General features: G+C 41.4%; 2 protein-coding genes across 2 annotated transcripts; one reads left to right on the forward strand and one right to left on the reverse strand.

Moving 5' to 3' along the window:
* Positions 1–5499: 5499 nt before the first annotated feature.
* Positions 5500–8826, reverse strand: LOC120049270 (natural killer cell receptor 2B4-like). The gene is made up of 7 exons (XM_038995518.1): positions 8754–8826; positions 7128–7430; positions 6662–6931; positions 6388–6500; positions 6118–6162; positions 5956–6033; positions 5500–5826 (listed from the first exon to the last, which is right to left on the reverse strand). Exons 1-7 carry the CDS (start codon positions 8824–8826, stop codon positions 5752–5754), a joined length of 957 nt encoding a protein of 318 aa, XP_038851446.1. The 3' UTR covers positions 5500–5751.
* A 5671-nt stretch (positions 8827–14497) lies between these two features.
* LOC120049271 (chorion transcription factor Cf2-like) lies at positions 14498–26961 on the forward strand. Its single transcript, XM_038995519.1, has 2 exons — positions 14498–14761; positions 24519–26961. The coding sequence occupies exons 1-2, from the start codon at positions 14596–14598 to the stop codon at positions 25499–25501; spliced, it is 1149 nt and encodes a 382-aa protein (XP_038851447.1). The 5' UTR covers positions 14498–14595; the 3' UTR covers positions 25502–26961.
* Positions 26962–27944: the final 983 nt, after the last annotated feature.

The following is a 27944-nucleotide window of genomic DNA, read 5'->3' on the forward strand; positions in this document are numbered from 1 at the left end:
TATGAAAAGGAACGTAGTTGAAAGACAGGTGTACTCGTGACAATATTCTGTTTCAACATGAACCTGTAATGAACAATGCATATTATAATACTGTTTTAAACTTTTGTTATTAGACATTTTTCTCCTAAACATGAACCAAAAAGTTAAATGAGAAATTATAAAAGTCTCACCTTTGGCATTTTTATATCGACAGAGCAGTACCAGGAGAATGGCCAGTAGAACACCAGCAACAACCAGGCCCACAACCACTCCTACTAGGACTGATGTAGAGGGTCCAGGAGTTACACCTGGAGAGAGAACAGCAAATCACTATCAGGTTCTGAGGTAGTTGTAGAAAATAAATAAAGTAGTGGACAAAGCAAAACATTACTACACATTTCTACACAGACACGTACACAAACACAACATCATTCACAGTGATAGTGACAAGATCACTGATAATTGATTATGTGGATCTGGACTGGATCTCTCCCTGACACCAGTAGAGACCCTGGTCAGACTCAGCAGCTCTACTGATGGTGAAGGGGGCTCCTGTAGTAGTGTGTTTGCCAGACAAGATCACTACTTATTTAGTGTTGTCTTTGTACCATGTATACCTCCAGCCACTGTCAGACCCCACTGAACATGTCAGAGTTACTGTCTCTCCAGTGTCTGAAGTGTTAGGATTCACAGTCAGCGTAGTTTCAGGCAGAGCTAAGGAAACACAGACCAGAATGTAAAATCTGGATACATGCTTGGTTATTTAAAATTATTCATCTGTTGAAGTTAAGTTTTGATTAAAGTTTATTTTAATAGGGGTATGTTGACTCCATTCAGTTAGAATTTAGTGTTTACAGTACGGTATTTACATTAACCCTCCTTGGCTCAGAATTCAGAAAGTCCAGATAGTGATTGAAGATAAATAATGAACTCACCAGTGACGTTGATGTGGAGAGATAAAATGAGATATGAATTTTGGGGCGGTCTTGTCCTTGTCCCCTCACACTGGTTCTGACCAGCCTGGTCAGAGAGAGAGATGGTGGTGGTTTTACTGGTCTGACCTGAAATCTGTTCTTTATTTATTAACCAGTGGTAAGTCCAGCCTGTGAAGTCTGATATGTCACAATGCAGCTTCTATCAGATACAGAGGTACCAAACTCTGGAATTCTTATCTTCACATTGTCAAAACCTCATCATCTCTCAATAACTTCAAGCGAAGACTAGGGGTGTCACGCCCTGACCTTAGAGACCCTTTTTATGTCTCTATTTTGGTTTGGTCAGGGTGTGAGTTGGGGTCGGTATTCTATGTTCTATTATTTGTATTTCTATGTTTTGGCCGGGTAGGGTTCTCAATTAGGGACAGCTGTCTATCGTTGTCTCTGATTGAGAACATACTTAGGTATCCCTTTTTCCACCTGTCTTTGAAGGAAGTTAACTTTGTTTGTGGCACATAGCCTTTAAGCCTCCAGCGACGGTCTCCAGTCCGGAGCCTCCAGCGACGGTCTCCAGTCCGGAGCCCCCAGCGACGGTCTCCAGTCCGGGGACCGCAACCAGGGTGCCCCGTCCGGGGCCTGCAACGAGGGTGCTCAGTCCGGGTACCGCAACGAGGGTGCACAGACCGGGGACCGCAACGAGGGTGCACAGACCGGGGACCGCAACGAGGGTGCTCAGTCCGGGGACCGCAACGAGGGTGCCCAGTCCGGGGACCGCAACGAGGGTGCCCAGTCCGGGGCCCGCAACGAGGGTGCCCAGTCCGGGGCCCGCAACGAGGGTGCCCAGTCCGGGGCCCGCAACGAGGGTGCCCAGTCCGGGGCCCGCAACGAGGGTGCCCAGTCCGGGGCCCGCAACGAGGGTGCCCAGTCCGGGGCCTGCAACGAGGGTCCCCGCACCAGAGGTGCCACCAAAGTGGGGTGAGCCAGTGGTGGAGCGGTGTCTTCGTCCCACACCTGAGCCTCCACCGCAGATAGATGCCCACCCAGACCCTCCCCTATAGGTTTAGGTTTTGCGGCCGGAGTCCGCACCTTTTGGGGGGGGGGGATACTGTCACGCCTTGACCTTAGATCTTATTTATGTCTCTATTTTGGTTTGGTCAGGGTGTGAGTTGGGGTGGGTATTCTATGTTCTATTATTTGTAATTCTATGTTTTGGCTGGGTAGGGTTCTCAATCAGGGACAGCTGTCTATCGTTGTCTCTGATTGAGAACCATACTTAGGTAGCCTTTTTCCCACCTGTCTTTGTGGGAAGTTAACTTTGTTTGTGGCACATAGCCCTTAAGCTTCACGGTTGTTTTGTAATGTATATTGTTTTTGTCGGCGTCATTTCTAATAAAAAGGAATATGTAAGCTCACCACGCTGTGCTTTGGTCTCCTCCTTTTGACGGCCGTGACAGGGGGTCAGCCTGATGAACCAAACTACCCAATAATCCCCTTCATGTAGCCTAACTCTCACTCACAAACAAACACATGTACCCACATATAATCAGATATGTTTGTTTTTTTACTGAATATATTATCTACACTTATAATTAATATGCTTTGTTTAACTGATTGAACAAAGTTTTTTTAACTTATATTTGTGGTCTGGTTTTCATATCAGCTATTTTGGGCTTCTAACCTCAATAAATAAAAGATGGATAGATAGATAGATAGTGTAGGCCTCCCCTCAAACCGTTGCTAAGTTGTCAGGTGGCAAGCCTAGACAACTAACCTTAGTTGTATTTACCTTGTAGTGTGTAGAGTTTGAGACACTGTGTGAAGAAACAAGGTAAACATCTGGGGTTTCTTATCGCCCCCTTCAGGACAGACCTGTAACTACTCCACATTCTTGCCGAACACAATATAGAAACTAAGATGTGATTGGTCACATAGCAACAACATAACCCCTCAGTCTACTGGGTCTGTCCCCGTATTCCTTCCTCTCTCTATGTCATCATATTAGTTTATATTATATGTTTCTCAGGCTCATGCTACAACCTGATTAAAAGCTGTAGTGACCAACAACTCCATTTCTCTGCAGTCAGAAAACACATTGTAACCAAACAACGTCATCATCAGTTGCCACATTTATTGTGCATATATGACATACTTCATATTCTATGAATGAAACATGTTCTTGTCCAATAAAGGAAATAGTTAGCTAACAATATTCAAAATCCAGAGAAATATATTAATCATCATCGCAGAGTTGCACATAAAGTGTACTCCATTCTAAGCCTCTGGCAAGTCTTCTGGACCCCTACAGTTCCTGTGGCTGTGACACGAATGGGGCTTTGACAGAATTAGAAAGGCACAGATGCTAAAAGAGAAACAGAAAAAATAGCATCTGCTGTCATGTTCATCTGTACACAACTTCCTCTTACTGTAAAAGGAATGGACACATCAACACTGTGGTCTTTTTGTGGGAGGAAGAGAGAACTAGTATATATCAGAGAAAGACACTTAGTGGATAAAACATAGTTGTACAAAAGGTTAAGTCAATATTGCATTTATCATACCTGGTCATGTTGACATGTTCAGTACAATCTTTAATGTCACTTATAGAGGTGTCAAAGGTTTGACATCATGGCATGTTTATCATTTGGTTTATGTTGTAGCTATTTGGAGGTCAACTGCATGTAGATGTTCTTGAGTTACAGTCTGTCAACTGTTCAAAGTAATAACCCAGGAAAGTAGTGATCACAGTGGTAGATCGAATGTAAAAGAGATAAATTAATGAGTGAACTACAGAAAATGTATGCTGCAAGAACAATGTCATTCTTCTCTCTGACAAGGACATACATCCCTGCACAACTTTTCATGTGTACTCATTAGCCCAACAACTAGGTTTTCACAGGTTTTTGCATATGATTACAACCATTTCTCTATTTGACTCTCTGATCACAGCGGGAAAAGACAGCTTCACAGACTGCCTTCCTTCACAAACCCACACTGCTAAAGTCGAAGAGAGCAAACCATGACCACTCAACTATGACAAACAAGTGACCTAGTGTGAAGTTCCTCAGCCATTTAATTTCATACACTTTGCACTCGAAAAAGTCAAACTTAACCAATTGCTTAATTAGCGTTATTATGCAAGTTGAGTGGACTTGTAAATGACAAGAATTTAAGCCAAAGTGTTAGTCTTTAATCAACAAACTATGCTTGAAGTCAGTTGTATTTGAACAAGCTTGTTGAGTAAAATACAAAATGATTCTTTGCTCAAAACAACTCAAAAACACACCAATCATCATTATCATTATTCCAGCATGATCTCATGCAGGTTGATTTTCAGAATGGTTTGTGTAATGCATTTGCATGTACTATGACTGGCTGATTAATCTTCTGCTACACAAACATAGATAACATACATTTTTCAAAACGAATCCAATCTGTTAGCTGGACATATTTCACACATTACTGATATGTTTGTTCCAGTTTATATGAGTTAGGTAGTCTCAATAATCTATATTCTCTTCCCCGTCAGTCATTCTGAATGCAGGTTGCGTGTGACTGAAAGTTTCAATTGTTGGATATCCTAACTTTGGCTGGATTCCAATAGAAATGACACATCCCATTGCAAGCCCGCATAATTTGACTAAACCAGGAGTTTCAGACCAGTGTGTGTCATGTCCTGACCATAGTTCTTATGTGTGTTGCTTGTTTTAGAGTTGGTCAGGACGTGACCTGGGTGGGCATTCTATGTTGTGTGTCTAGTTTGTCTGTTTCTGTGTTCAGCCTAATATGGTTCTCAATCAGAGGCAGCTGTCAATCGTTGTCCCTGATTGAGAATCATATATAGGTGGCTTGTTTTGTGTTAGGGATTTGTGGGTGGTTGTTTTCTGTGTGAGTGTTTGTGCCACACGGGACTGTTACGGTTAGTTATTTTTGTTATTTTGTATTGTGTATAATTTTCGTGCTTATTAAATCATGGAAACTTACCACGCTGCACATTGGTCCTCCGATCCTTCTCGCCTCTCCTCGTCTGAGGAGGAGGAAGAGCTAGACTGCCGTTACAGTGTGTTAGGGTGTAACTAGGCCCTCAGCGGCTTTATGATATATGTAATGTGTTGTCATAATGAGTTTCATTTAAAAAATAACATATCCAATTAGACATTCACTTGGTGAAGGCTACAGTACTGAAAACCATTCAATACAACAATCATGCCTCTTTCGCTAACAAGTACAGTTGTGAGTTTTAATTACAATTCACTCTAAAAGCAAGGCACTCAAGGTATGCAAATAAGGTAGAATTATTTTTGATTCTCTGAACAGCATATTTTTTAGAATGAACTGAATTCCATCTGGTTATTGGGACAGACATGAATGCCATTTTGGACATGCGGACAAATCAAATAAGACCATCTACAATCAACACGTAACCAAGGGTCTCCAGCATATACTCTCTGATTACAACCTCATTGATGCCCGGAGAGCACATAATCCTAACGCAAAAGAGTACATCAACCTCACTAATCAATGTCATACTAGTATCTAAAACAATTTTCTTTATTCTAGAAAATAGAAATTTGAGATATGAGCTTGCCTGATCACCACGCCTTCTACTGCTTATTACACATTTCCGAATCTTCTAATTGTAACTAGGCCCTCAAAGAAAGATATAAGGCCTTATGATATACCGTATATATGAGAATCATCAAAGGCAAATAGTGTAGGTTGTGATGATATTGAACAGGAACATTCGGCATATCTACAGAAAAGACACATGTAAGATGCAGAGGATGCAGAGAGTTACATATCTATGGAATGCCCAGCATATGACCACATCCTGTTCAGCTCACAGTACTTTCTGGTAGGGACAAGGGGGGCCTTCTGGGCGTCCAAATGCGATCTTGTCATACAGAGTCTGCGGCTACATGTGACAGATAATCAAGAAGAAACTGTTTCAGCATCAAGAAAGGTAGTGACTATTCTCAAAGTAGACTACATAGTCTTCCTTTCAACCACAGACATTCTACCATTATGACCATTTATATCTTACCTTGTTCAATCTTGGGATAACCAGATCATTGACAGTCTCATAGATGGATATTGGGTTTACCTGACTGTTTGATCTTGTCTGGAATCAAAATACAGCCCATTACAATACAGTACATACAGCTTCCACACATTCAGATACATAATAACGACAATGCATACTTACATCTTTAATTATTGTGTTGTCCATAATATCAGCATATATTGTGTTGTCAGTTAGATCTTCTGTGTTTTATAAGAACAAAATATCAACCAATCAGATACATTTAATACAGGATATCAACAAACATACCCAGGAATTAATGAGGGGTCTCACTCTTTTTCTAATTTCTAGCAAATCCCCCCCAAAATCCTATCAGCTGAAGTATACATCTAGAACCAACAGTAATGTCACCTTATGTATAGTGGAGGCCCCTAAGCTGTACATACCCGTGATACTTCGGTCCCTGCAGTAGCACACTGCCACAGCTACAGTGAGGATCAGCACCACAGCACCTCCCACTGATACCCCGATGTAGATGGTATACCACGCCAGTCCTGTCACATATTCTACAACACACATGATTAGACTATACAATATGATAAAGACTAAATGGCTCTATATCATATACATCCAATGTAATCACATGCATTACATATTATATTTGACAACATAAGCGTATAAGCACACTGAAAAGTGTATGGAAGGGATTATTATGATATCTAGGTACCTGGTGTGGTTGTGTCATTTCTACACTTTACTGTTGCAGAGGCAGTTTTCCAACTGACCAGGTTGGAGGCGTTGCACTTTACACTGATGTTTCTCTCTGCTGGTGAGAGAGAGAAGTGAATCTGCTGGGCGTCCCCGTAGATCTCATTGTCTCTCTCCCAGGTGTAGGTAAGGTTGGGGTAGCAGGACACGTTGCACACCAGCCGTACCGTACAGGAGTGGTTGGCCAATAGCTTGATGTCTGTCTGGATCGCCACCTTGGATATAGGCTCTGACCAACCAGGAGAGAGATTGAGACCACCAGGAGAAAGACTTGAAAATGTTGTGGATATTTAACAAAGCATGGTGAGTAAGGTCAGTATAAAACCACAAAACCTGTGTTGTAGTGTAAAGACCATCAGCCATGGTTATGGATATAAATTAGAATGATATTTAAAATAGGATGCAAAAAGATGAAAACAGCCTACCGTGGACCTTCAGAGTGATGGTCTTACTGTCAATCTGACCTTTGTCCCCTTCACCTGTAAGTAGAAAATCCCCTGAGTCTTGCAGTGTCAGTTCTCTGACTGTTAAACAGAAGTTTTTGATGTTCATCTTTAGTCTCCCCTCAAACTGGGATCCAGGTGAATATACAACTTCTGAGTTGAATTCTACAATATCCTTTCCCATATACTTCCACACCAAGGATTGGAAATGTTCCCTCTCTAAGCCTGCCAGCAGCTCCACAGAGTCCCCCACTCTCTTGTTGATGATCAGAGGAACACCCACAACTGAAAACACACAAATACACACGTTATTCTGACATTAATCAATGTTTGGACACTATGTTACAATGATCTTATTACTGTGTAATTATTCATGTAAGTACAATGTAGCAAGTGTTGTAAGTACTTATTGTTACACTGTAATACTTGTTACAGTGTGCCTAAATGAATAATTACACAATAATACACTGCAATGCAGAGTCTTACCGAATCAAAAATGTATTTGGTTTTATATAGCACATTTCCAGGTTTCATTTATGCTGTATGTGGCACTTTACATATTTTCACATTATATATCTTTACATATCCGAGTGTTTGGGTCCTTTTTGACTTCATTGAAGTACACTCCTCCCCCACACTGGCTCTGGTGTGATGCTATGAGAGTCTGTAATGAAATTAAAATAACCAGACAAGTAACTGGGGAAAGGTCATGTATCTCTTTAAAAACCATCAACAGTTTAATCTGCTCCATCACCAGATCAACTGGAAGCCAGTTCAGTTGTCTGAAATGATTAGGAACAACGTGTGTCCCTATGGCTGAGCTTGAGTACAATTCTCATTAGTTTGAAGTGTGTTCTTCAGATTTTTTGTCATGCCTCTGAACCATGAGATACAATCATAGTTCATGGTTCAGTAGCATAACAAAAAACATGACAAAAAATCTGAAGGACCAACTTCAAACGGCCCAAAATAAACTAATGAGAATTATACTCAAGCTCAGCCATAGGGACACACGTTGGTCCTAATCATTTCAGGGAACTGAACTGGTTTCCAGTTGATCTGGTGGTGGAGCAGATTAAACTGTTGATGGTTTTTAAAGTGATACATGACCTTTCCCCCAGTTACCTGTCTGGTTATTTTAATTTCATTACAGACTCTCATAGCGTCACACCAGAGCCAGTGTTGCCAATATGAGACCACAGCTCTATAGGAGCATGGCTGGAAAAAGCTCTTTCCTTAACACTGGTGCAGAGGAATGGAATGGTGTACCAAACCATATAATATCTATCAACACACTAGGGAGTTTTAAGATATACCTTAAGAAATGGTTTATGTGCAAAATGCTTTAAAACTGTGCAAGTATAATTGTTTCAATGAACGTTACTTTGTAATCTATTTGATTCCTTTTACGGGTTCCTCTCTATTCATGAGATGTATTTGAGATGTATTTTGTTTTCATGTTATCTTGTGTGCACTGTATTTTTGTTTTATTGTATATTCAAGAGGACCACAATGGGGATACGTTTTAAAACTTGTTTGTGTCATCCTCGTTGATGGTTCTACTGTGTTTAAAATGTTGAAATAAATAAGAATAGTTACAGAACTTACCATAGTGGAGGTTGGAGAGTAGGAGAAGTAGCATTCCCTGTTTGGAGAAGCAGGAGATGGGACCACCAGACATCTCTGTAAGGCGTTTATTGTTTTCTCTGGCTGTATGTCCTTGTCTATCACTGTCACTGGTAGCTAGCAGTTGACTATCCAAAACACACAGAGAAGATAGAGTAGAGGTGAAGAAAGATAAGAGACTTGCTTTTGAGGGCTGCTGTTCTATTTAATTATTACTGTGTGTTAGTTGAAAAGGAAGTCACATTCTATAGTTGCTCTCTGAAAATACCCCTTCACTCAGCTTGAGCGTTAGACGATGAGGTGTGGGTGTGTTTGCGGTCTGGTGGTGGTTTTGGAGCCTGTGTTTTCTAGCTGCTGCTGGTTGAATGGCCATGGTGTTCACAGATACCGGTAGCTTTCTTACTTTATGAGCAGACCACTCAATCTTTCAGAGAAATAGGGAGATAGAGGGCTCGGGATTAAAGAGAGAAAGACAGAACGATATAGAGACAGAGACAGCGAGATAGAAAGACAAAGAGGGGGGAGAGAGCAAAAATGTCACAAGTGTCTGTGCAGTTTCATCTTGGCTTCATATGCCTGCAGAAGTGATTGCATGACTTATTTCACATTCTCATAGGTCAGTGTGGCTGAGGGACATGAAACACTTTTTGAGAGGAAGTACCAGTACTAAGCAGCTCCTCAGAACTCCAGCAGATTATATCACATCATTAAACTGAGAATAACTTTTATTTTCAGGCACACTTTTCCCCCTAAAGTCGTTCTGAACATCTCAATGGGTCTTCAGCTGATGGGGTATGGCTTTTGAACTTTCCTCATGGGGCATTTATGTTATATTCTTCAAGATTCAATGGGTACATATGATTAAGTCCAAAAATGTATTTAGCAATAGCAGAATGTCCCTTTAAATCACACATTGTGGAGCATAATATCTATACTAGGCTTAAAGGAGGTTTGACCAAATTAGGTTGTATGGAAAAGTTGATGACAATATCCATTTACTGTAAGAAAGTACTCATGCCATCTGGTGGGTAAAAGACAGTTTATTAATTAAGAAAGTACAATGCTAAGATATTGTAAAATTACAGGCCATTAGAAGAAAACATGAATAATACTTACAATATTTTGGAAATTCATATATATATGTTATTCTATCATCTGAACGACAGACATAACAAATCAAATATAATACATTTTAATACATTAAAACAAAACAATATAATTCAATACACAACAAGTAGACAATTTCTGTAGCTGCAGATAAGATCCATCATTATTACACCATATAATTAAACAAAGCTGTTACAGTAATACACTATTAAACCTTAAATAAATATATTTGTTGGTAAATAAATCAATTTTAAAAATCCTTAATGTACAAGATTTTATTGAGTTTTAGTGTGTATGCATGGCTGGGTGTGTGTTTGCGTGCATTGAACATGCATAGCCCATGTTAAAGGATTCCATCTGCTCCTCCTTTGATGGTGTCCCTGCCTCCATCCATCCATCCCTCCCTCCCTGCCTCCCTCCCTCCCTGCCTCCCCCAAGGACATGCAACATGTCACGTTCCTGACCTTATTTTCCTCTGTTTAGTCTTTATTTAGTTGGTCAGGACGTGAGCTGGGTGGGTATAGTCTATGTTCTGTGTTTCTATGTTTAGGTTTGTCATATTGGCCTGATATGGTTCTCAATCAGAGGCAGGTGTTTTGGGTTGTCTCTGATTGGGAACCATATTTAGGTAGCCTGTTTTTCACTGTTGGTTTGTGGGTGATTGTTTCCTGTGTCAGTGTTTGTGCCACACGGGACTGTTTTGGTTAGATTTACTTTTGTTATTTTGTATTGTGTCTTGTTCAGTTTATTGTATTATATTATATTAAAACCATGGACACTTACTACGCTGCGTCTTGGTCCGATCCCTGCTACACCTCCTCTTCAGACGAAGAGGAAATCTGCCATTACACCACACAAAGTTGTTTAGGACATGCAGTCAAACAAACTCTTAAGAATCAAACAAAGATACATACTTTAAATAGACACAGTATACTTTGATATCAGAGCATTAGTTCCATATTAAATATCAATAGCATTTGGCTATTAGTCTTACCCAGGGCTATTCCAGGCTTCAATTGAGAATAGACAATCTGTCTCAGGTAGGGTTGCAGTTTCTTTAAGGGGTGAGGATAACACAGTAATATAACAGTTATATACAGATAGTCAATATGGGGTCAAAGAGGTGTGAGGTTATGATAGGGGTAATATGGGGGGGATGGATGTCCAGCCTTGCCTTTCTTCTTCTTGACTTTGGCCTTCTGTTTAAGGTCAAATCAACAGGCCCAGTTGTTATTTTTTGGTTGTTGAAATTTCCAGCCAACAACTTAAGGAATTAGTTCATTGCATATTATGCTTCTTCATCAAAACTCGAAATTCACAAATGTAGATTTGACTGCCAACATGTCTTACCTGTGGCATTCCCTGTCTTGACCTCAGAGTGGACTGGATTTTCTTTTGGATCAGCTGTTGTTTTTTAAGGGAGGTCGGGCAACTCCAATGTATGTTGCCGGAGAGGAAGGAAAACGCTCAGGGATTTCACCATGAGGCCAATGGTGACTTTATTAAAACAGTTTTATGGCTGTGATAGGAGATAACTGAGGATGGATCAACATTGTAGTTACCCCACAACAATAACCTAAATTACAGAGTGAAAAGGAAGCCCGTACAGAGTAAAAATATTCAAAATACGCACATTGTTTGCAATAAGGCACTAAAGTAAAACTACAAAAAGAATATGGCTTTATGTACTGATACTAAGCTTTATGTTTGGGGCAAATCCAACTCAACACATCACTGAGTAACACTCTTTATATTTATTTTCAAGCATGGTGGTGGCTGCATCATTTTTATGGGTATGCTTGTCATCGGCAAGGATAAGGGAGTTTTAGATTAAAAAGAAACGAAATAGAGCGAAGCACAGGCAAAATCCTAGAGGAAAACCTGGTTCAGTCTGCCTTCCAACAGACACTGGGAGACAAATTCACCTTTCAGCAGAACAATAACCTAAAACACAAGGCCAAATATACATTGGAGTTGCTTACCAAGACAACATTGAATGTTCCTGAGTGGCCTAGTTAGTTCTTACAGAAATCAGCATGAAAATCTATAGTAAGACTTAAAAATGGCTGTCTAGAAATATTCAACTAACAACTTGACAGAGCTTGAAGAATTAAAAAAAAAATGTACACATATTGTACAGTCCTGGTGTGCAAAGCCCTTGGAGACTTTCCCAGAAAGACTCACAGCTGTAATCACTTGTCACAAGCGTAGAGAGGAGTAGGCAGGAGGCAGTTGCAGGTTTAGAACTAGTGAATTTATTAAAGCACTGTATAAACACAGGACAAAACCCAAAGTGCAAAAATAATAAAGTACTCAGGGAAAATGCAGACGAGATTCCTCTCAGGAAAAAAAGCAGCATTTACAATGACCGACAAAGATAAATTACAGAGGGATTATATATACAGTGATAGAGTGGGGATTGGAACCAGGTATGTGTAATGATGACGAGACAAGTCTGGGGTTGATGAGTGAAGGGCGTTTGCCAGCAGCAGGTTCGGCAGCAACTAGAAAGCCGGCGACGCCGAACGCCTGAGCTGGAAAGGAGGGGGAGCCAAAGTGAAGGCTGGTGTGACATCACTGCCGAAGGTGATTCTAACATGTATTGACTCATTTACTTATGTAAATGACATATTTATATATTTCATTTTCAATAGATTTACAAACAGTTCGAAAAACATGTTTTCACTTTGTCATTATGGGGTATTGTGTGTAGATTGGTGAGAAAACAAATACATGTAATCAACTTTGAATTCAGACTGTAACACAACAAAATGTGGAGTAAGTCAAATGGGTATGAATACATTCTGAAGGCACTGTAAGTACCGACTCTCTAAAATGTCAGGTAAACAATACTTTCCTGTGGATATTTTGTCTCAAATTTAGAGTGGCTGAAGGACAAACTGCACAATCACCCGGTAGAGTAAGTTCAAATGTCATTTTATTCAACATTCTGGCTCGTAAGGAACATATACACCATTTTGCACTCCAATGTTTCAGGCTGTATATACCAATGAAATTGTGTATTACAGTCTAATTAATCAGACTAAGGTAACCTCTGCGCCTCCTCTCCTATCCTCCAAACTCCCCGCAGCTCTCTTTCCCTGTTTCTGAAGAAGAGGTTCCCCCTGATCAGCAGCACTGTGAGCAAGAGTGGAGCCCCTGTCTGGGGCAGGAGGACCCAAAGCCCACACAGATTAAACAGGAACATGAGGAACTCAGGACCAGTTAGGGGGAAGAGCATCTTCAAGTGCTCTTCGATTTGTATTATTCCTGTGTGAAAAGTGAACGTGATCAGGAGGACCTACTTTTGTCCTTGACTCTTCCCCAAACCCAGATTGTGGAGAACAGAGAGACTAAACCAGTGGATCTCACACCTTTTGTCACTGTGACTCATGCCACTCCCTGTGACCCTCCAGACAACGATAATAATGTTTCCAACCACAACTTTGCCGTAAGCAGCGACCCAGTAGGACTTGACAGCAGCCCACCATTGGATCCCAGCCCACCATTGGATCTCAACCCACCATTGGGGGAACAATCTTCTAAACCCAACACCACATCTAGAAAAACTCACGACTGCCGTGAATGTGGTGAAATATTTGCTCAGAAAGCTGACCTCCGGAGACATGTGATTCTCCCCAAGAAGAGACCCAGTGAATGCCACTTCTGCAAAAGACGCTACAACTCCACCTGTAAACTGAAGGCCCATGTTCGACTCTGTCATGGTGGGGAATCCTGTGCCTGCCTCTTTTGTGACAAGACCTTCGAACAAAAAGGACATATATCCAGAAACACGAGGTTTCACACAGGAGAGAACGTAATTAGCTGTGGTGACTGTGGGAAAAGCCTCAGTCAGAAGGGGACCCTAACCATGCATAAACTGACTCACACAGGAGAAAGTCCTTTTAGCTGTGGTGACTGGGGGGAAAGCTTCGGTCAGAAGGGGACGCTAACCAAACATATACTTTGGTTAGTCTTCAGGAAAAACCTACTCAAGCATGTAAAAAATATCCACAAAAAAACCCAAAATGGATAAGAAAGATGGGTGAAAAAAGGCAGGCTGTGGACAACACTCTTAGGGCGCTTTCACATACTGTATATTTTGTATTATCCGAGTCCATTTCACAACCTCATCCACGTTATATGTGAAATGTCCATAGGCGAGCAAAGCAACTGGAATAGATGTGTGATGGATTTACCTTTATAAAACGTTCTTTGTAAACAAAGTATGATTTGTATGATGATGTAACGATCAAACAGTACAGAGTATTGTTGGAAGCTCATAGGCCAGCTGTTCAAAGTTTGTACATTTCTTCAGGTAAGTAGAAAAATTATTTTCTGATTATTTGATTTGAAATGTCTCTCAGGGTGATAAGAGAATGCTCAGACTGGTGTTATTGATGCATTAAAAACGTATCATTTCAGAAAAGATCTCCATCCCATTTGGCCAATAGTATTAGTTAGTTAAGTTATCGTTTCCATTTACTTCTGGTCTGTATGCTGCCTTGTAAAGTAATAAACCCCCATCAAGCTGGCGGCGCTGTTGTATGTTTCTGCGTTTGCCACCCACCAGAAACAAGGAGTAAAAAAAAAAAGAAAAAAAAGACTACAACACGGAAGTACGATTGTAGACGACTTTATTTTCCATTGCTTATGTGGAGAAAATAAGACCCACTGGCTGAACAGGATAGGCTGCACAACTATAATTCGACTAAAAATGTCTAAACTACAGTTGTTGCATGTGTTTTTAAATGAGCGTTTAACGGCGGCTGTTGTGGAGATTGTCGGTGCAGTTGAGAAAACGGTAGCGGAGTACCAGGAGGAGAATGATCGGCTACGGAGAATGCTGCGGATCACACAGGAGATAAAACTATGTAAAATAGGTTCGTATGTAGATACACTGATAGATAGCTATAGTTCTACTCAATTAATCAACTGTTTAACATAACAGTAATCACAATTTCATAGTTGTTTAACCCATAAAGCTACCAACATAGTTTGATCCCAGGAAAGAATTATTGGAAAAATCAATCATAGCAAAAACATCTAATTATGTCTTATCAAAACATAACTAGACATGTAATTAATGTTATCTGAAAACAAACTTGACTAAAACACTTATTTGATCGAAATTACAGTTAATTTGCATATTCTGTAAAACGAAAATATATTTCCTTTGCGCAGCTTTTTTCCAAAGTGCAACCACATTATTTCTAATAGTATCATTTCGTTTTCAGAACGTTTGAATACACATTTGGTCATGTTTGTGGTGAAAACCACTGCAGTAGACCCCCCCCCCCCCCAAAAAAAAATATATATGGCTTAATTTTATTTATGTACTTACCTCACAGCCAGCATTAACATTGCTGTAAGTGAAACAATGGGAGTGGTATCAAAACATGACAAAATCCTCTGTCACTTCAAACCAAATGGTATAGCACCCACAATATCATATCAAGATGCACATATAGGATATTCTAGAAATTGTATAAAAGAAATCAGAATACACACCAATGCAGCACGTGTACATTCAGAGGGTAGCTGGATTCTGTAATTTCAGTTCTACAAAGTATTTATTCACTTTCGTGAGTTGTTTTGACCGCAACTTAGCATATATCTAAGGTAGCTTTGTACACGGTTATACCTAGTTATAACCAGTTATATCCATAGGTGAGTACATAAGGTGCTCCATCTATGCAGGTGATCTGTCTCTATCAGGTCAAGATCACTGATACAGGTCCCCCTTCACCCTCTGACGATATTATGTGTAACTTAATTATGTCGCCAGAAAAATCTGGATTCAAATAAATACTTTTTTTTAGATTCGCCCAAGAATAACTAGCCTGGTGGTGGAGGGGCATTTTTCAAAACGAACTTGTCGGCGATTGGATCACCGTCAACCAATCAGAGGACGGCCTAGTTCAAAGCACTGTTCGATTAAGTTGGCCTAGGTTGCACCGGGCTATGGGAAAGGGGGATACCTAGTCAGTTGTACAACTGAATTCCTTCAACTGAAATGTGTCTTTCGCATTTAACCCAACCCCTCTGAATCAGAGAGGTGCAGGGGGCCGCCTTAATCGACATCCACGTCTTCGGCGCCTGGCGAAGCCGGTGAGGGAGGGGAACCCTGCTCAAATCGAACAGTAATTGCGCTGCTCAGTCATATTGTCAACAATGCGGCATGATGCATCGTCCAGAAACATACATCTCTTTTTTCCCATAAAATATGTTTTAGAGTTTTCTAACTAGTTTTCATGTGGAAGGCAGATAAAGCGTTTTTTATCAAAGGCAATAACGTTTACATGTGAACACACTGAATCCTACTCATTACTCCATGTGTTTAACCTACTTCACTTTTGTTTTGAGCCTACTTCGCCTTCGGCCATAGCAGGGAGGCAGCCCAGTTCCAAAACTAATGCAATCACTTTTCACCCGGTGCAAAGTCCGTCCACCTGTGCAGCCGGGCCATATTAATCGAATCCCCTCAGTGTTTGGCGAAGTGGTGGGATTTTGTCCTAAACCCACCCATTATTTCTGAGAGGATGCTGATTGGACCTGTCATTTTCTAACATATTCCAAATGCCTAGTCTGATGAATCAGGCTGTAATACACAATTAATTGGTATATACCACCTGAAACTAATGACTGGCAAATCATGTAAATATTCCTCATGCCTCGATCAGACCGACAACTTGATTGCATTTTGGTACACCAGAAGTACATTCATTTCCAATGGAACGCTGTGTTTGCCTTGGCAGCATTGCGTTGCAGAAGCAGGTGCAGTGCATTCTTTATTCTGTATCTACACTGCATGCGTAGATTTGACAGATAGTAGCAAAAGGTGAATGCTTAACTTTTGTTGCACACATATCCACAACAATATTTGGATTACATCATGAAAAACGTTTGACTGCAGAATTTATTACGCAGCGTTGATGCAATGAGGCTGTCGGTCTGATCAAGGCATTACAATTACACTTGTATTAGTCATATGAGCCGAATACAGTGAAATGCTCACTTACGAGCCCCTAACCATATGTACATGTAGGTAGAGTTATTAAAGTGACTGCATAGATGATGACAACAGAGAGTAGCAGCGGTATAAAATAGGGGGGGGTCAATGCAAATAGCCTGGGTAGCCATTTGATTAGATGTTCAGGAGTCTTATGGCATGGGGGTAGAAGCTGTTTAGAAGCCTCTTGGACTTAGAGTTGGCGCTTCGGTACCGCTTGCCGTGCGGTAGCAGAGAGAACAGTCTATGACTGGGGTGGCTGGAGTCTTTGACAATTTTTAGGGCCTTCCTCTGACACCGCCTGGTATAGAGGTCCTGGATGACAGGAAGCTTGGCCCCAGAATGTTTAATACAATTATATTTTAATTTACTCTACCGGTTGTCCGTAGTGTTGGTCCTTAAGATGGTCAAAAATTTTGACAACATTTCCACAAGAAAGTATTGTTTACCCGACTGTTTATAGTGTCGATACTGAAGTTGGCATTTCTATCACACATGCACAAAACAATGTAAACACCTGCTGACTTCAGTTAGTACTTCCATCTTGTGCACGTGTCTTCGGTCATGAGCAAACACATGTGCGTGCGATGCATGCATACTAACTGAAGTCAGCAGGTATTCACATGGTTTTGAGCATGTGCCAGGTGATAGAAATGTCAACTTTAGTACCGGCACTCTAAAAAGTCAGGTTAACAATACTCTCCTGTGGATATTTTATCTTAAATTTTAAGCGGCTGAAGGACAACCACACAGACCACCAGTAGAGTAAGTTTATTCAACATTCTGGCTTGTAAGGAACGTTTACAAGATTTTGCATTCATTCGTTTCAGCCTGAATATACCAATTGATTTTGTATTACAGCCTGATAAATCAGACTACCAAATGCCCATCGATTGGAGAAAGGTTGTTGAATAAACCACTTTGGGCTTTGAGCAAAAATAAGAGCTCAATTGAGGGTTTAAAAACAGTTATCTACTGTAACTTTGACCGTGCATGATAAAAAAAGTTGTCTTTGTCCGGAAAAGCTGATTGAAATGGGATATAGGCAGGGGTACAACTTAGTCCCACTTCTAGATCGACATTGTATGTTGATTGTATTTCGGTCTAGCCGTATAAAACTAGCCCACCGTGTGACTTATTTACTGACCTATGTCTGTACCTGTTTGGCAATGCTTTTCCCACGTTGGAGGCAGAGTGGGAAACTAACTTTTTGGTCCACCAGCTACTGTCAGGTAGATGAAAAATCTACCAGCCACTCCGATTTCTTACCAGCCACAGTATTTTTTCAGACATAATTACACAGCAAATCACACCAAAAAAACGAATGAGCATGCTTTGTAATGTTTCTTAAACAAGAAATGTATTACTAGTATAGTGCATTCGGGAAAGTATTCAGACCCCTTCATTTTTTCACAAGTTATGTTACAGTCTAAAATGGATTAAATCGTTTTTCCCCCTCATCAATCTACACACAATACCCCATAATGACAAAGCAAAAACAGGTTTTTAGAAATCTTTGCTCCTTCATAATAAAAAAAAGCTATACTCGAGTATGTTGGCATACTATAGGCCTCTCAAACTCAACTCTGGACCTCGAGGCCAGGTCCACTGCATTTTTCCCATTGTTTCCCTCTAATCAGGGACTGATTTAGACCTGGGACACCAGGTGTGTGCAATTAATTATTAGGTTGAACAAATTGTGATTTACCTTCAATGCTCTTAATGGTGTACCATGCAGAAATCACTCCTCCATTTCCTGGTTGCTAAAATTCGAATAGTTCACATCATTTCAGTTTATGTGACAAAACAAGCAAGTATAGTGTGGAGAATCATTGTGCCATCTAAACCGCTGTGAAATATATTTTCCATAATCAAAAAATATAGTATTTTCAGCTGTTTGAAGCTGGTGTACAAAACCGAAAGTAAAAGATGCAAGAATGAAACTTAAGAACGGGAAGCATAAAAATAGCGCACATAGAACAGATCTACTTTAGATTGAGATCTTTTTAGGCCTGCTTTCAATGAGAATGACATCTATAACTCACATCTCTATGTGAATTTGGTCGGGTCGCCCAAAAAGTTAAATATTGCCGCTTTAAATAATTTAATAATATAGCCTAATATTCATTATCTTCTTAATCATGATATATGGCTGGCTGGCTATGTGGCTAGTAGCTTGTGTGGATATTTTTGTATATAGCTAGGGTCTAGACTACCGGTGTTCAGTGCTTAATTTGTAAATCGGGAGGTGCGGGAAACAAAAAGTGAGTGCGAGAGTGGGATGACCCGAGGAGCTCTGAGATTATTATTAAAAAAAATATAGTAGAGGCACTTACAGAAGTCGCATAAACGGGACCATTTTTAGTAGCCTATGTACCTGGAAAAATGTGGCCTTTTATAAATGCATTTCATGCAATTCTACGTAATTTTACATGACTGGAGACTTTGGCAGATTCTTTTTTAATACCGCACAAATTATTGAAATTATTAAAAACAACCTTGTCTTGAATCCATCAATAGCCTAGACCTAGGTGTGTGGAGACACATATCGTAGGCCACAATATGAGGAGTAAATTATAGTCCTCAAAATGATGTCCAATTTCCAGTAGTGATCCATGGGTAAAACCCTGGGGAAGCCAAGACAGAAAAAAAAACATATTACAACCTATGTGTTGTGATAATTGTGTTGTTTGCTCTATAATCTGTTAGTGTTGTAGTATATAGAAAATCACCATCAACTGAATGAGGTACCATTTAAACGCATGGACTGCACCAGATTTGCCAGTTCTTGCTGTGAGATGTTACCCCACTCTTCCACCAAGGCACCTACAAGTTCCCGGACATTTCTGGGGGGAATGGCCCTAGCCCTCACCCTCCGATCCAACAGGTCCCAGACATGCTCAATAGGATTGAGATCCGGGCTCTTCGCTGGCCATGGCAGAACACTGACGTTTCTGTCTTGCAGGAAATCACGCACAGAACGAGCAGTATGGCTGGTGGCATTGTCATGCTGGAGGGTCATGTCAGGATGAGCCTGCAGGAAGGGTACCACATGAGGGAGGAGGATGTCTTTCTTCCCTGTGACGCACAGCTTTTAGATTGCCTGCAATGACAACCAGCTCAGCCCGATGATGCTGTGACACACCGCCCCAGACCATGACGGACCCTCCACCTCCAAACCTCATTCCTTCAACGATAAACGTGAATCCGACCATCATCACTGGTGAGACAAAACCGCGACTCGTCAGTGAAGAGCACTTTTTGCCAGTCCTGTCTGGTCCAGCGACGGTGGGTTTGTGCCCATAGGCGACGTTGTTGCCGGTGATGTCTGGTGAGGACCTGCCTTACAACAGGCCTACAAGCCCTCAGTCCAGCCTCTCTCAGCCTATTGCGGACAGTCTGAGCACTGATGGAGGGATTGTGCGTTCCTGGTGTAACTCGGGCAGTTGTTGTTGCCATCCTGTATCTGTCCCGCAGGTGTGATGTTTGGATGTACCGATCTTGTGCAGGTGTTGTTACACGTGGTCTGCCACTGCGAGGACAATCAGCTGTCCGTCCTGTCTCCCTGTAGCGCTGTTTTAGGAGTATCACAGTACGGACATTGCAATGTATTGCCCTGGCCACATCTGCAGTCCTCATGCCTCCTTGCAGCATGCCTAAAGCACATTCACGCAGATGAGCAGGGACCCTGGGCATCTTTCTTCTGGTGTTTTTCAGAGTCTGCATGTTCATTAATTGTTTATGGTTCATTGAACAAGCATAGGAAACAGTGTTTAAACCCTTTACAAAGAAAATCTGTGGAGTTATTTGGATTTTTACGAATTATCTTTGAAATACAGGGTCCTGAAAAAGGGACGTTTCTTTTTTTGCTGAGTTTATAATATAATGTATATTCACATATCCAGAGAGCAACCTCTGTTCGGTGAAGTCCACAAAGCATATTGCATGTAACAAACAGTTAGATGACCTACAACATTGTCAAACAAGTTGATGTTTACTACATTTTCAGACTACTAAACTATTGATTCAGAACCACGGAGAGTTACAGCAAGTCGCAAAGAAAAAAGGAGCTGCCTCCACTATTCCAGCACCATTTCAACTTCAACATTTTAATATCATCAAATCACCTAATTCTTAGTCTAATACTGTGTGTGTGTTTGTGCGTGTGTGAGCTTGTGTTTAAGTAGAAAAAACATGTTGACTCACCCTGCTTGTAGAGAAACGCCAATGCCATCCTCCTCTCTCATGTTGACGAAACGGTCTATGACTGTCATACAGTACACGCTTTTAGTTTTTGTTGTCCTAGGCTACCTGGCTAAAATGTTTGCTCGCTAGCCTAACTTCCTTTCATGGGCAATGATGAGCCAGCTAGTTAACATTAGACTACTACATCTAACTACATGTTGAACTTCCATCCTCTCAGGCCAGGGGCACAAAGTATGAATTTATGGTTGGATCAATCGCTGTTATAATCATTGTCCAGTACTAAAAATGTATTATAACCACAAGTCCAAATCCCTATCTCCATCCATGGCTCATTTAGGAATAGGGCAATTTTAGCTAGTTAGCCACAGGAGGACAACAACACAACATTTCAAGTTTTCTGTCAATGAAGTTCTTCTCTCGATGTGATGTGATTGGTGTGAAGCCAATCCAGTTTTTTTTTGGTGCACCAGGACCATTCACAGTTGCGCTCACTCGGTTTAGCTCAACGCTGATTCGCTATTATTTAATACTTTTTTTATCAAGGGAAGCCAAATGCTCACTGGCTTGCCTTGCATTCAATGCTACGGGCGGCGACGATGTCATACTCTTTTTGACCAGACAGCATCAGATAGATGAGACAGAGACAGAGGGGTGCTGTTTCCCTCACACGGATGCTTTCTCCGGTGAGTTACGTTCATCCTCTTGCGAATTCAAGGAAAATTATGAAACACAGAGATTAAATACATTTTTTGTTAGTAATTATTTTGGGGAAGACTGGCATCCCTTGGCATCTATGAATACACGCCACTGCCAGGTTCACCGACTCACCCAATGATGCGCAGCTCACTCACCAGCGATGGCCGATAGGCTTTTGGCATGAGTACATCTCTCTCTTGTTTTGCATTGTAGCCTACAGACAGATTAGTCTTCTATTTTCAGCAGGAGCCATTTGCTTTCCAACCTGTGTTTTCCTGCCATTGTTTTTTAAATATTGTGAAAGACCTGTTTTGGCTGCATGCTGTTCACTGACATACCACGCATTCCCAACTGTAGTGTTTGCTAATATGATAATAGTGTAATAGCTTACAGTTTTCTTGAAATCTGTTTAATTATTGTAATAAGGCTCATGTTTTATGGGTACGGCGTACCCCCACTATTTATTTTGCCAGTACTCCGTACCGGACCGTTCCAGCTTACTTTCACCCCTGGGAATTACTTTAGCTTCCTTGCACGCCAGTGGACACACACTCATTTAGGCTTTGGTTAAAGATATAGCAAATAGGCGTGGCAATACAGTCTGCTACCATTCTCAATAGTTTCCCATCAAGGTTGCCTGTACCTGGTGGCCTATCATTGATGATAATTGTTTTCCCACCTTTCCCACACTAACTTGACCAAATTCAAAACAGCAATCCTTGTCTTTCATTATTATATATTTTATACAAAAATATGACGGTTTCCTGTTCATTGTTGTCATTTCACTTCTGATAGCTAAACTATGTAGCTAAGCTTGGTACACACACACGTATTTGGTACACACACACGTACACGTATTTCAAGCCATGTATGTTTGGGTACCGGGCAATCACCGTACAGAGCAGACTGGGGGGAAAAGGCACAACCCAGCTTCATACAGGGCAGACCAACAGACTGGGTAGGGGTGGCGAACTTGACGTCACAATGACTTGGGGGCAGTGGGATCAGAACAACAACGACAAAAACTGTACCAAAAAATATATTTTATACCACCACCCAAAAGGGCTCTTGGCGAGTAGGAGGGAAAAGGGGCAGGTGCTCGGGCAGAGGTAGACCCCCATCTGTGCACGTACCTAGATGCTATACCACCCCACCTCCAAAATCAAAACCAAATATGGATTCCATGTTGTTCTTCCTTTGTGAGCACACCTGTCTGTGTTTCACACCTATTTGTCCTAGCTAATCAGCCTGGCAATACGGGCACCATGCTTCTGCAGACAGGATGTAGAACGAAGTGTGTTTTCACATCCTGCGCAAACATTGACATCCATGTTTGGTTTTGAATTGGAGGTGAGATGTTCACGTCTAATAATTGGATTGAATTATTTTCTGGGCACCACTCTGTGATGCAAAGGGAAGGGATCACTGCCGCTACCTCACTTTCCAACCAAAGTGCATGAATTAAGTAGGAAACGGAGTTAGAGAGGATATTCGGCAACACTTGAAGGACAATGGAATTACATTTGAAAAAGCGTCTTTATTGCTAAAAGTAGAACCAACGCGTTTTGGCTTTTGGCCTTTTTCAAGGTTTGACAGAAGTAAAACAGAATGAGGCTTTTATACATATGTGAATAAAAGCCATGATGTGATTGATAAATCAGTTGTAGAATGACCAACAAATAGACTGTGAGATTACATGTTGCGCTGACCAATGGAATATGTCAACACCAAAATAACAATACGATAGGTCTAGTTGTGGCCGCAACCGGACTAGATTGTGAACAACTCTTGGCGGAATGCATTGCTTGACTGCTGCGAGGGTAATAAGCACAATATCTTTTGTGGACTGCAGCACCCCAGACTATTCACTCTCGCGTCCAAGTTTGTTGAGGAAAGGCTGTGTATGTTCTGGTTCAACAAAGCTGTGTCCATCATAACATTCAATGATCAATTAATTGCATTAATTATTGCACCATGCGAAGAATTATCAGTTCTAAACATGTATTTTTTATTCTCTATGCTGCCTGCAGCACGATCTATTTTGTTGTTGTAAGCACGTCACTAGAGGAGCGCGTATTAATCCTGCTGTAGAGTCAATTTCCCAGCAGGTCAAACAAACGACTAAAATGAACGAGTTACTCAGAAAAACGAATCATGACTCTCGAGTGGGTAAAAAGAGTCGTTCAGAAATAAGGAATCGTTTGCGAACTGCACTTCACTATTTTGAACGGGGCACCTGGCTCTGGAGGCAGCCCGGTTCCAAAACGAATGCAACTTTTCACCCACTCCTCCCATCGGTGTAACCTGGGCCAGATAATCGAATCCCCTCATAGGTAAAACAGACAATATTTCAACCTGACAATGTAAATAGACACTCATGATAAATATATTTTTTTTAAGTAATTTACTAAAGGAAATCCTTTATAATCAATTCCTTATTCATACCACTCGGCGACGCAAACGACGCATTCCTTATCAGAACCGTTCGCTGACAATGGAAGTACCGTTTGAGCGTTGTCAAACATGCACAGATACAGGTCGGTAAATAAGTTGCATGCTGGGCTAGTGTTATACTGCTAGACTAAGATGCAATCTTGGTCTAGAAGCTGGCCCTAGCTATCTGCCCTCAGGCACATCTAATGGCTGTATAGATCATAGAGATCTATAATTCACCTGTATGATTCAAGTGTTCTATTTCATTCTGCTCTTCCTCTCCTTCCCTCCAGGCTCCCTGCCTCTCTCTCTTGCTGTCTCTGAAGAGGAGGATCCCCCTGAGCAGCAGCACTGTGAGCAGGAGTGGAGCCACAGTCTGGGGCAGGAGGACCCAAAGCCCACACAGATTATAGAGGAAGAGCAGATTCAAGGGCTGGAGCCTGATATCATAGAGTTCAAATTCACTCCTTCCTGTGTGAAAAGTGAATGTGATCAGGAGGACCCACTTTGGTCCTTGACTCTTCCTAAAACCCAGATTGTGGAGCACGTAGATATTGACTCTAAACGAGTGGATCCTGAACCTTTTGCCACTGTGACCCACCTAAAGGGTTTCAAAATTTCCTGTGACCCTCCAGATAATCAAAACAATGCCTCCATCCACAGCTCAGCCATAAGCAGCAACCCAGTAGGACTTGACAGCAGCCCACCATTGGATCCCAGCCCACCATTGGCTCCGACCCCACCATTGGGGAAACCCTGCAACTTCCCCTTTTATGGCAAGACATTCAAACAAAAAGGAAATCTGTCCATGCACATGAGTATTCACACAGGAGACATGCCATTTAGCTGTGGTGACTGTGGGAAGTGCTTTATTCAGAAGGGGGACCTAAGAAGACATATACTGACTCACACAGGAGAGAAACCATTTAGCTGTAATTTTTGCAGTAAAAGCTTCAATCAGAAGGGGGACCTAAGGAGGCATATACTGACTCACACAGGAGAGAAACCGTTTAGCTGTGGCGACTGTGGGAAAAGCTTCAGTCAGAAGGGGGACCTAAGGAGGCATATACTGACTCACACAGGAGAGAAACCATTTAGCTGTGGTGACTGTGGGAAAAGCTTCCGTCTCAAGGGGAACCTAACCACTCATACACTCACTCACAAAGGAGTGAAACAACATGGCTGTGCCGTCTGTGGTTTAAGATTCACTCATAAGGCTTATCTGCTGAAGCATGTGCACAAAGTCCACAAAGAAAGAAAACAGGATGAAAACTGAAAGGGAAGATAATTAGGACAAAGACGTCTGTCAGAAGATGGGAGTAAAAACTGTGTATAACACTCCTAGGAAAGCAAAGCAACTCTGGATCATTCATGTTCTGCGTTACAGATAAATAGATGTGTGATTCATTTACTTTTGTAAAGCCGGTGTAAATAAAGTTTGATATGATTTGAACGATGAGGTAATGATCAAACAGTAATACACTGTATAATGGGAATCTTGCAGATCTGAGGGGTATACTAATCAAATCAAATATATGTATAAAGCTGTTTTTTCAGCAGATGTCAAAGTGCTGTACAGAAACCCAGCCTGAAACCCCAAACAGCAAGCAATGCAGATGTAGAAGCACGGTGGCTAGTATACCCCTTTGCAGTACAAACAACAACAAAGTGGATACCCCGCCACTTTTTCGGTAAACAGCTGAGGGAGAACGAAATGTAAAAACACTCAAATTCAGACAGATCTATGGATGGAAGGACTGGCCACTCATGAGATCAGAATGATATTTTTAACCATCTTTTGAGGATATATAGTGTTTGTTTGCAATTACATTGTTTACAAACAATGGAGGGATGCGTTTTTGAACACCTGAGTAGAGTAGTCCGGTCTCAAGATCACATATGTTTTTGTGTCAGATACATTTGTACTCGGTCTCGGGCAGTGAGGACTCGGGAAGAAACTCGTAATTTCTTCCCGAGACAGTGGAGTAAAAAAACTCTGAATTATCAGCTTCCATTCAGTCAGCGCATAAAACGAATTAATCAGGCCAAATATATACACTCCTTTCTTGAAATGTTAATACAGTATCTTAACATCCTTATCTATTATAGACATGTTTGCGCAGTGGCGAACCTATAGGCCTTCAGTGTGTGACGTGTTCGTGATTATGAAAGGACAGCAACCTAGCGCACTCATGTAGGAGAGTGCACTTTTTATAAAACACAAAGGGCCAGTGGTGTAGTGGAGGGTAAACGCAGGAATAAGCCGTATACCCACTTTTTTTAAGTGGGCATTGCGTATAGATATACTTACTTCTTAATCCCTACTGATGCGTATTAAAGTTGTGTAGTGGACATATACGATTTATCATGAATGTAGTACAATAAAGAAATCGTGTACAAAGTAGCCTACACAATCGCAAAGCAAGTGAAATATATTGACATGCGTGCTGCACACAGCGGAATATCATCTGCAGGCAGCAAGAGTGTGCAGCTCTCAACTGGTTTTGGCATTGAGCAGCTCACATAAGAATGATGTTAGCTGGTAGGGTAGGAAATACGTTTCAATTGATGGTATCTACCAGTAAATGCTAACTAAGGTAACAATTGGTATGCAAACCAGGTATTGATTAAGTTTAGTCTGAAGTGTTGATTAGTAGGCTATTTGTGATGAGTTGTTTGCATCAGGGGCATAGACATGGATGGGCCTGGGTGGACAGAGGCCTACCCACTGGGGAGCCAGGCCCACCCTATCAGATTGATGTGGTTTAAGCATTGTTGTGGACTTAGACCACATTTTTGTATTTTTTTCTATAATAAAAAAATGGGTGATTTTGAGAGTGAGAATCTGAAAGATATTTTGGAAAACATAGGATTTTCCCCACTGGATGCCTTTCCTTAGCTGGGCGGGCCATTTGGAAACTTTTTGGCAAAATGTATATACCCACTTCTCCAGACACCACTATACCAGTGAATGGGAGCGATGGAAAGACATCAGTCACATACAGCACGATGTTAAAAGAGCTGGTCACGGGTGCACCTCAGCCAGGCTCAAGGTCCTAAATTATATCATAACCGCCATCGATAAAAGACAAAACTGTGCAGCTGTCTTCATCGACCTGGCCAAGGCTTTCGACTCCGTCAATCACCACATTCTTATCGGCAGTCTCAACAGCCTTGGTTTCTCTAATGACTGCCTCGCCTGGTTCACTAATTACTTAACAGATAGAGTTCAGTGTGTCAAATCGGAGGGCCTGTTGTCCGGACCTCTGGCAGTCTCTATGGGGGTGCCACAGGGTTCAATTCTCGGGCCGACACTTTTCTCTGTATATATCAATGATGTCGCTCTTACTGTGGGTGATTCTTTGAACCACCTCTACGCAGACGACACCATTCTGTATGCATCTGGCCCTTCTTTGGACACTGTGTTAACAAACCTCCAAACGAGCTTCAATGCCATACAACACTCATTCTGTGGCCTCCAACTGCTCTTAAATGCCAGTAAAACGAAATGCATGCTCTTCAACCAATCGCTGCCCGCACCCACCCGCCCGACTTGCATCACTACTCTGGACGGTCCTGACTGAATATGTGGACAACTACAAATACCTAGGAGTCTGGCTAGACTGTAAACTCTCCTTCCAGACTCACATTAAGCATCTCCAATCCAAAATTAAATATAAAATCAGCTTCCTATTTCGCAACAAAGCCTCCTTCACTCA

The sequence above is a fragment of the Salvelinus namaycush genome, chromosome 6 (genome assembly GCF_016432855.1).
Source record: "Salvelinus namaycush isolate Seneca chromosome 6, SaNama_1.0, whole genome shotgun sequence".
Taxonomy (NCBI): domain Eukaryota; kingdom Metazoa; phylum Chordata; class Actinopteri; order Salmoniformes; family Salmonidae; genus Salvelinus; species Salvelinus namaycush.

What these genes read in the sequence shown, in the direction of transcription:
- LOC120049270 (XM_038995518.1), bottom strand. Translation starts at nt 8,826, where the DNA reads ATGTCTGGTGGTCCCATCTCCTGCTTCTCCAAACAGGGAATGCTACTT. An exon ending in GCTACTGCAGGGACCGAAGT is followed by an intron (nt 6,163 to 6,387) that starts ATCACGGGTATG and finishes GATCTAACTGAC; the next exon opens with AACACAATATATGCTGATAT. An exon ending in ACAACACAATAATTAAAGAT is followed by an intron (nt 6,034 to 6,117) that starts GTAAGTATGCAT and finishes TTTTGATTCCAG; the next exon opens with ACAAGATCAAACAGTCAGGT.
- LOC120049271 (XM_038995519.1), top strand. Translation starts at nt 14,596, where the DNA reads ATGTCTAAACTACAGTTGTTGCATGTGTTTTTAAATGAGCGTTTAACG. An exon ending in GATAAAACTATGTAAAATAG is followed by an intron (nt 14,762 to 24,518) that starts GTTCGTATGTAG and finishes CCTTCCCTCCAG; the next exon opens with GCTCCCTGCCTCTCTCTCTT.